At 40.2% G+C, this 9,839-nt stretch overlaps 1 protein-coding gene across 1 annotated transcript in view; it reads left to right on the forward strand.

The window, feature by feature from the left end:
- The window catches only part of MTFMT (mitochondrial methionyl-tRNA formyltransferase), a 26,181-nt gene extending 16,431 nt beyond the window's left edge, over positions 1 to 9,750 (forward strand). Inside the window, exons 5-7 of the mRNA XM_011940563.1 lie at positions 6,222 to 6,300; positions 7,477 to 7,559; positions 9,489 to 9,750. Coding sequence (XP_011795953.1) covers positions 6,222 to 6,300; positions 7,477 to 7,559; positions 9,489 to 9,668 — 342 coding nt within the window. The 3' untranslated portion in view covers positions 9,669 to 9,750. The remainder of the gene's footprint in view (positions 1 to 6,221; positions 6,301 to 7,476; positions 7,560 to 9,488) is intronic.
- Positions 9,751 to 9,839: the final 89 nt, after the last annotated feature.

Below are 9,839 nucleotides of genomic sequence, written 5' to 3' on the forward strand. Positions count from 1 at the left end.
CCGGCCTTTTTTTTTTTTTGACAAGAGTGCCAAGACAATCAAATGGAGAAAGAATAGTATTCTCAATAAATGGTGCTGGGACAACTGGATGTCCACAATCAAATGAATGAATTTGGACCCTATGTCACATCATATGTAAAAGTTAAAGAAGCTAATGAATAGCTAAAACTAGAAAACTCTTAGAAGAAAATATAGGTGTAAATATTCATGACCTTGAATTAGGCAGTGGTTTCGTACATATGATGCCGTGAAGCATAAGCAGTCAGACTAAAAATAGAGAAATTGGACTTCATCAAAATTAAAAAGAGTTGTGCTTCAAAGGACACTATCAACAAAGTAAAAAAGACAGGTAGGCCAGGCATAATGGCTCATACCTATAATCCCAGCACTTTGGGTGGCTGAGACAGGAGGATTGCTTGAGCCTAAGAGTTTGAGACCAGACTGGGCAATGTAGTAAGTCCCCATCATTACAAAAAGTAAAAAATTAGCTGGGCATCATGGTGCACACCTGTGGTCCTAGCTACTTGGGAGGCTGAAATGGGAGGATGCACTTGAGCCAGGGAGGTTGAGGCTGCAGTGAGCTGTGATTGCACCGCTGTGTTTCATACTGGGTGACAAAGTGAGACCCTGCCTCTTTTTTTTTTTTTTTTTTTTTGAGATGGAGTCTCGCTGTCACCCAGGCTGGAGTGCAGTGGCCGGATCTCAGCTCACTGCAAGCTCCGCCTCCCAGGTTCACGCCATTCTCCTGCCTCAGCCTCCCGAGTAGCTGGGACTACAGGCGCCAGCCACCACACCAGGCTAGTTTTTTTTTTGTATTTTTTAGTAGAGACGGGGTTTCACCGTGTTAGCCAGGATGGTCTCGATCTCCTGACCTCGTGATCCGCCTGTCTCGGCCTCCCAAAGTGCTGGGATTACAGGCTTGAGCCACCGCGCCCGGCCGACCCTGTCTCAAAAAAAAAAAAAAAAAAAAAAGCTTACGGAATGGGAGGGAATATTTGCAAATCGTATAACTGATAAGGGCCTAATATCTAGAGTAAAGAACTCTTACAACAACTCTGCAGTAAAACGACAAATAACCCAATTTAAAATGGCCAAAAAGACTGAGTAGACATTTCTTTTTTGTTTGTTTTTGAGATGGAATCGTGCTCTTGTTGCCCAGGCTGGAGTGCAGTGGCGTGACCTCGACTCATTGCAACTTCAGCCTCCTGGGTTCAAGCAATTCTCCTGCCTCAGCCTCCCGAGTAGCTGGGATTATAGGCATGTGCCACCACACCCGGCTAATTTTTGTACTTTTAGTAGAGACAGGATTTCACCATGTTGACCTGGCTGGTCTTGAACTCCTATCCTCAGGTGATCCACCCACCTCGGCCTCCCTAAGTGCTGGGATTACAGGCATGAGCCACCGCCCTGGGCCCTGAGTGGACATTTCTTTCAAGCAGATACATAATATGAATGGCCAATAAGCACATAAAAGATGATCAGTTTCATCAGTCTTTAGGGATATGCAAATCAGAACCACAATGAGATACCACTTCACACCCATTAGGATGGCTGTAATTCAAAAAACAGACAAAAACTAGTGTTGGCAAGGATGCGGAGAAATTTGGAAACTTCATACATTCGTGGTACTATGTTTACCTTTAAAAATGGTGCAACCTGTGTGGAAAACAATTTGGCAGTTCCTCAAAAAGTTAAACACAAAATCATCTTATGACCCATTATTTCCATTCCTAGGTTTATACTGAAGAGAACTGGAAACATTAATGCTCACACAGAAATGTGTACCTGAATCTTCATAGCAGCATTATTCAGAATAGCTAAAAAGTGAAAACAACCCAAATATCCAACTGATGGATACATAAATAAAATGTGGTATAGCCATATAATGGAATATTATTAATACTCAGCCATAACCATAATCACATGCTGTGACATGGATGAACCTGAAAAACACTATGCTAAGTGAAAAAACTATTTCACAACAGACTACATATGTTATTATTCCGTTTATATGAAATGTCCAAAATAGGCAAATCCATAGGCTGGAGGAGAGAGGATAGTGGGAGGTTTCTGATAATGGGTGTGTGTTTTTTGTGGGGAAGATGGGTGATGAAAATGTTCTAAAAATTAGGCAAGAAAAAAACGAGTGGCATTGGTTGAACGGCTCTGAGTCTACTAAAAACCACTGATTTGGAAGCTTCAAAAGGGTGAGTTTTCTGGTATGTGAATTATATCTCAATAAAGCCGTCAAAAAAAACAACCCAAGATGAAAAAGAGTTGGACATGTTTGAGGGACAGAAATGAGGCTGGTGTGGCTGGAGTATAGCTGGCAAGATGGAGAGTAGCTAAGGTGAGGTGAGAAGCAAGATTGAGTAGGATTAATGTGTAATGGGATGACATCAGAGGGACACGGCAGGGGAGTAATGGGATTAGGTATGTACATTCTTAAAAGTTTGCCCTGGCTGCTGCTAGAGAGTGGAGTGAAGGTCAGTTAGGGAACTGGTTGGGCATGGTGGCTCACACCTGTAATACCAGCACTTTGGGAGGCCAAGAAGAGCGAATTGCTTGAGTCCTGGAGTTCCAGACCAGTCTGGGCAACATGGTGAAACCCTGTCTCTTACACAATATACAAAAATTAGCTGGGTATCGTGGGATGCACCTATAGTCCCAGCTACTCGGGTGGCTGAGGTAGGATGATCACTTGACTCTGAGAGGTTGAGACTGCAGTGAGCTGTGATTCCACCACTGTACTCCAGCCTGGGCAACAGAGCAAGATCCTGTCTTAAAAAAAAAAGAAGAAGAAGAGAAGAAGAAGCTGCTGCAACTATAGGCAGATGACAGATGATGGCAGTTTGGAACAATGATAATGGTGGATACAAAGAAGTGGACATCCAGACTATGCTTGGAGATAGAGTCAGTGGGATTTGCTGATGGAATCTGGGAAATTAGGGCAAGATAAATTAGGATCATTCGTAGATTTTTGGCTTGAGAAACTGGGTGAATACTGGAACCATTTAATTGAGATGAGGATGTCTGGGGAGGAACAAATTTGGGAAGAGAAATCAATAGTTTTGGCAATGTTAAGTTTGACATATGTTAAGTTAGAAGACATTCATATGGAGATAGCAAGTAGACAACTTCCTGAGATGCAATTTAGGCCAGTAGCTTGAAATCTCTTGGCACCTGTAACTTACTACATGATGATTCTTACTCTCTGCAGTTTATCTTCCCTGTACACGGAGAAACACTTTGTGCTATAAAAGACTGAGCCAGAAGGTGGGGTTTGGTTCCTAGAGCTGCCCTTTACTAACCAAGAGGAAGGCCCTTGTCTTTGAGCTTCTGCATTTTTTACCTCTAAAGTGGGGTTAATGACCATGTACACAACTGTCAAGATCAAAGGAAATGAACTAGGTGAATGTAAATTCATGCAAACATACTGTTTTGGCAGTAATGATGGCAGACACCAAAATAATTATATTCTTACCATCCCTTTCCTTTCTACAATGCTCTGTTGATAAGGTGAGCTTTACCTCCTCCAGAACAAGACTATATTCTGAGTATGTACCTAGCATGTTTATTACTCTCAGTAAATAGAAATCTTTTTTTAGTCAGTAAACATGTTTCAAAAATATTTTGAGTTATTTAAAAGAAAAAAATTGCACATATGAAAATTGTTTCAGAACTTTTATTGAAGCAGGCGAAAGAGAAGTGAGCCAGCAAGTTATAGAAGAGGATATGACGTAGATACGGTTATGAACTTGTTCTTCAAATTCATTTACTTATTTGATTTAATGTTCAAATTATTACAACAACCTAACTCTTCTCAAAGTTAAATACCCTCTTTAAGGGATGTCATAAAAAGAGCACTGCACTGAGAATCAGAAAACAGGAGCCAATCCTGGCTTTGCTACTAACTAGCTGGGTCCAACCTTGGGAAAAGAGCTGCATTTCTCTGAGCCTCACTCTCTTCATCTATGAAATAGAGGATTGAACTACAGTCTGGAAATAAATGCATTCAATTCAGAAATTTGAGAGAACTTATTTCCTGGTGTGTGTTAATTTTTATTAACATATTTAAATCAGGCTCTAGGATCTCAAGTATGTTGGAAATGTGTTACATGATAAAGGGAGGGAGGGGTAAGATGGATTATCTAGTAAATAGCATTGGGATAACTGTCCAACCATTGGTGGGGGAAACCCTCAAATCCTATCTTTTAAAATCATAGTAACTGCTATATTATAACAATACATATGTAGTTAACAATACTGTATGGTATACTTACAATTTGTTAATTGAGTAGATTTTTCTTACGTGTTTTTTACCTTAATAAAAAAAATCAAAATATAGATGTATCAAGGATTTAAATATAAAAATAAAATCAAAAGGACTAGAAAAAAGCACAACTGAATAATTTGACAATATTTAATAATCTTAAAGTGTGGAGTAAGCCTTTTTAAGTATGATATGAACCACCAAAGTCATGAGATAAAAGACTTATAATTATGAAAATAAAAAACTTATGCATGGAAAAAGTGGCTGTCCCCAAGATGAAAAGTCAACAAACTGAGGAAAATATTCACAACATATAAGAGTTAAAAGGCAGGCCAGGCGCGGTGGCTCAAACCTGTAATCCTAGCACTTTGGGAGGCCGAGACAGGCGGATTACAAGGTCAGGAGATCGAGACCATCCTGGCTAACATGGTGAAACCCCGTCTCTACTAAAAAATACAAAAAACTAGCCTGGCAAGGTGGCGGGCACCTGTAGTCCCAGCTACTCGGGAGGCTGAGGCAGGAGAATGGCGCAAACCCGGGAGGCGGAGCTTGCAGTGAGCTGAGATCCGGCCACTGCACTCCAGCCTGGGTGACAGAGCGAGATTCCGTCTCAAAAAAAAAAAAGTTAAAAGGCGAATTTCCTAAATATAGAAAATATTTAGGAAATTAATGAGATAACCATCCCAGTTTTAACCAGGGCATAAACAGGCAGGTTACAGAGAAATAAAAGTGCACATAAATACATGGACAACTCCTCAGCTTCACTAATAATAAACAGCAAGAGATTATCATATTTTTTTCTCACCTACCCAGGCAGTTTAGCAATAAAATGTTGATGCTGTTTAACCCAGGCATTCCACTTTAAAAACAAACAAAAAACCCCAAAACTATTATCCAGAAATGTATAAGTGCTCAAAGATATATCTACAAGGCTATTACCCTAGTTTATAGTGTTAGAAATAGCAATAAATTGAAAATAACTGAAATATCTATCATAAAGATAGTTGCATAAATTATGTATTCATAAAACGGGTTACTGTGCAGCAGAGAGAATGAAATAAATATGTACTGATGAAACATCAATGCTTTATGGTCAAATAACAAAAGTCCTTGTAAAACAGTATTGATGCAGGACTTTTTGCTCCTTAACTCAGCTAAAATCTGGGTTCTTGTCTCACAACCAGGAAAAATTAGGCACGTGGACACATTGAAAGGTGAGGAGAGAGGAATTTATTAAAAGAAAGCTCTCAGCAAAAAAGAGGGGTCCTGCCAACAGGCTTCCACCCCACAGATTGAATACCAGGCTACCACACAGGAGCTGAAGAGGCCAGGCTCTTCCCCCGCATGAGGCACAAATTCCTGGTGGCTCCACCCCCATTCTTCCAGTGCTCATGCGGGCTCTTAGTCTGAGCCACACCACATTGATTTATTTCCTTTACTGCATATGTGTTAAGGGACAGAATTTTTCACCATGGACATATTTAGGCAAGCCCCCTGTGCATAATGACCTGGGTAGCATTTGACTGTCTCCTGTCTCTATCAGTGTTCTACATTTTTATAATATTTGTAGAAAAAAATACAGGGAAATGCACATCAAACAATAGTCGTTAATAGAGATGGGAATAAATACAGAATACTATCATTTTCTAAAATCTTTTAACATAATTGATGTAATGCTTGCATTTTTTATAAGGATAATACGTTTTTAATTGGAAATATTAGTATATTAGATATAAACATTGATTTAAAAGTAACATTTAAGATCTTATAAATCCTGGAAACACTGAGATAGAGAGTCATGTTTATGGTCTGTTCCATCAAACTTAGTGACTGAGTTCCCAGTTCCTCTAATTGCAGGAAAAGTCCAGATTAACACAAAATAGTAGTTGAAAAGTGTTCGGGAATTGAGTGTATTCCGTTATCATACCTTCTTTAATTTTACTTGCAGATTCCATTGCAGACGCTCTGGATGGCGAATACCATTAAACTTCTGGATTTGGTAGAAGTTAACAGTTCAGTCCTTGCTGGTACTAACTTTTGAATAGCTAACGTGGAAACTGTTTTCACTGTAGTCTATCTGGAAATATGTCTGTTTTATCATATGTCACAATTACTAAAAATAAGCATTATTTTAGTTTGTTTCAGTTCAGTAATGATAATACTTTTCATTCACTTATTGTCTTATTCTTTGCAACACTCATTCTCATGTATTTTCTCATTTAATCATTACAAGAACTGGCCTGGTGCGGTGGCTCACGCCTATAATTCCAGCACTTTGGGAGGCCGAGGCGGGTGGATCACCTGAGGTCAAGAGTTCAAGACAAGCCTGACCAACATGGTGAAGCCCCGTCTCTACTAAACACAAAAATTTAGCTGGGCATGGTGGCGCATGCCTGTAATCCCAGCTACTTGGGAGGCTGAGGCAGGAGAGTCACTTGAACCTGGGAGGCAGAGGTTTCAGTGAGCCAAGATTGTGCCATTGCACTCCAGCCTGGGCAACAAGTGAAATTCCATTTAAAAAAAAAAAATCATTACAAGAACCTGGGGAGTAGGCAGAGCAGTGTTCCCACCCCATTTTAAGCTCTGTGATTTCCTGCCTTAAGGTTTTCAGAGAGTGCAGAATGACTCGATTAGTTTCATTCTGGTGAATATTATAATGAAAATATCTGGGCAACTCAGTGAAAATCTAGGCCAGAGTGTATTCATACACCATGGCACAGGTCCATTCTAAGGCCCATCAGCACCCTCCCAATATGGTGGACAGAAGGAATGTGAGCCACAGAGGAAGCTGGTTTAATTTAGAGGTAGTTGGAGTTCCCCAGGAACCTAGGAATTAGGATTTGTTTGGGCAGGGATGAAAGGGCCAGATTAAATCCTAAACATCCTGTGTATTTCCCCCGTTGGCTAGTTATTTCACCAAAGTGCTAACACAAAACTTGTAGATTCAGCATTTTAGGTGGTCACTGGGTAAAGGAGTTACAGCTTTGTATGTTCATAGGCAGCTTTCCTTTGGGTTTCTGATCTACAGAAAGCACTGGGGCTTCCTTGTAAGTTTTGATTTACAAAGTCAGCATCATCAGCAAATGTGTTCTCTCCGGTATCAGTACTGCTTCCCAAGATGTTTTTTTGATTTTTAAGAAGTACTATGAAGTTACATAATTGCTTTTCTCTCTTATATATCTTTTCTTTTTTCCATTCTTCAGATCCAAAATTAACAGGACAGGCTCTTATTCCAGGATCAGTAATATACCACAAACAGTCACAAATACTGTTGGTTTACTGCAAGGTATGTTTCCGTAGTTTCAAGTTATCATAGTTGTTTTACTGTGTTTATAGTCTGTATCATTTATTATTTTTAGTTGGAACTTAACTACCTGTCCATCAGATTTGGTCAAGAGGCCACTTAATTTTCTTAAGAAATAGTGAAGTCTCTAGCATAATTTTTTGAAAGTGATGAAGTTTTGCCAAGGCATTATTATTACTCAATCAAAGAAAGAAGATTCAATAACTTGAGTGCTTTCTTAAAATAACATGTGTAGTTTTAGCAGCCCAATTTAATTAACAGCTCTTGTGCTTGGTAACATAAAAGACAGTCATATCAAAATGTCTGGCTGAACTATTACAGGACATGGATCCTACTTGCTTTTACTACTTAACAGTAGTAAAGAGGAGATTTCTGAACTATTTAAAATAACTTTGGAATCATTATTGTTTTATTTATAAGACCATGGTGTGTTCTGAGAAGCGTTCTACATTCCTTCCATTTCCTAGGTATTTTGCATCATAGGGTGTTCATGTGACATATTTCATACTTAAGAAGAGGTTTGGCCGGGCGCGGTGGCTCAAGCCTGTAATCCCAGCACTTTGGGAGGCCGAGACGGGCGGATCATGAGGTCAGGAGATCGAGACCATCCTGGCTAACACGGTGAAACCCCGTCTCTACTAAAAAATACAAAAAAAAAAACGAGCCAGGCAAGGTGGTGGGCGCCTATAGTCCCAGCTACTCGGGAGGCTGAGGCAGGAGAATGGTGTAAACCCGGGAGGCGGAGCTTGTAGTGAGCTGAGATCCGGCCACTGCACTCCAGCCTGGGTGACAGAGCAAGACTCCGTCTCAAAAAAAAAAAAAAAAAGAAGAGGTTTAGCCAGGCACAGTGGCTCACACCTGTAATCCCAGCACTTTGGGAGGCTGAGGTGGGTGGATGATCTGAGGTCAGGAGTTCGAGACCAGCCTGACCAACATGGAGAAACCCCGTCTCTACTAAAAATACAAAAATTAGCCAGGTGTGGTGGCAGACGCCTGTAATCCCAGCTACTTGGGAGGCTTAGGCAGGAGAATCGCTTGAACTGGGGAGGTGGAGGTCGTGGTGAGCCAAGATCGCGCCATCGCACTCCAGCCTGGGCAATAAGAGCAAAACTCCGTCACAAAAAAAAAAAGGTTTAAAATGTGTGATAGATTGATTTACAGACTGTGAATACAAAACTCCATCAACCTGTCTTTGTCTCTTGTCAGCTTATTCTGGAACGGTGCTGGATGCATATGTCTTGCTGTCCTTTTCCAGGTCTATATATATGGGGTTTTTTTGTTGTTTTGTTTTGTTTTGTTTGTTTTGTTTTTTTTTTTTGAGATGGAGTTGCCCAGGCTGGAGTGTAGTGGCGCGATCTCAGCTCACTGCAACCTCCACCTCCTGGGTTCAAGTGATTCTCCTGCCTCAGTCTTCCAAGTAGCTGGGATTACAGGCACCTGCCACCACGCCTGGCTAATTTTTCTATTTTTAGTAGAGACGGAGTTTCGCCATGTTGGTCAGGCTGGTCACGAATTCTTGACCTCAGGTGATCCACCTGCCTTGGCCTCCCAAAGTGCTGGGATTATAGGCATGAGCTACCACGCCTGGCCTATGTATGTATTTCATGTTACATATCTTTTATTCTGCTCCTTTTGTATTTAAATACATTTATACAGGACTATACATTTGTTATCGCTCCTTGGTAATAAGCTTTTAATTTCAGTGGCAAAAACTGCAATGACTTTTGCACCAACCTAATAAGAGTCAAGGTATTCTACATGTTACTTAGTATAGTGCTATTTGCAGCTAGGCATTTAGTAAAGGTTTGTTGGTTTGTTTGTTTCCATGATAAAAATTGTATAAACTGATATTTACTTGGCTTTTTAGTTTTGCCACCCCTGCCTATTCACTATTTGTATTTTGCCCTTTAGGATAGTTGGATTGGTGTTCGATCAGTGATGCTCAAGAAAGCATTAACGGCTACTGACTTCTACAATGGATATTTGCACCCCTGGTACCACAAAAATTCCCAAGCTCAACCAAGCCAATGCAGATTTCAGACTCTCAGACTTCCAACAAAGAAGAAGCAGAAAAAAACTGTTGCTATGTAACAACGCATTAAGTAGTTAGGAAGAAGATGGATAAAAATCTATTACGTATTTGTAATTTATTAAAAACCTTATTTACAAGGAATTATCTGAACTTTCTTTTTTTTTTTTTTTTTGGAGACAGAGTCTCACTCTATTGCCCAGGCTGGAATGCAGTAGCACGATCTCAGCTCA

The sequence above is a fragment of the Colobus angolensis genome, unplaced genomic scaffold (genome assembly GCF_000951035.1).
Source record: "Colobus angolensis palliatus isolate OR3802 unplaced genomic scaffold, Cang.pa_1.0 Scaffold19, whole genome shotgun sequence".
Lineage (NCBI taxonomy): Eukaryota > Metazoa > Chordata > Mammalia > Primates > Cercopithecidae > Colobus > Colobus angolensis.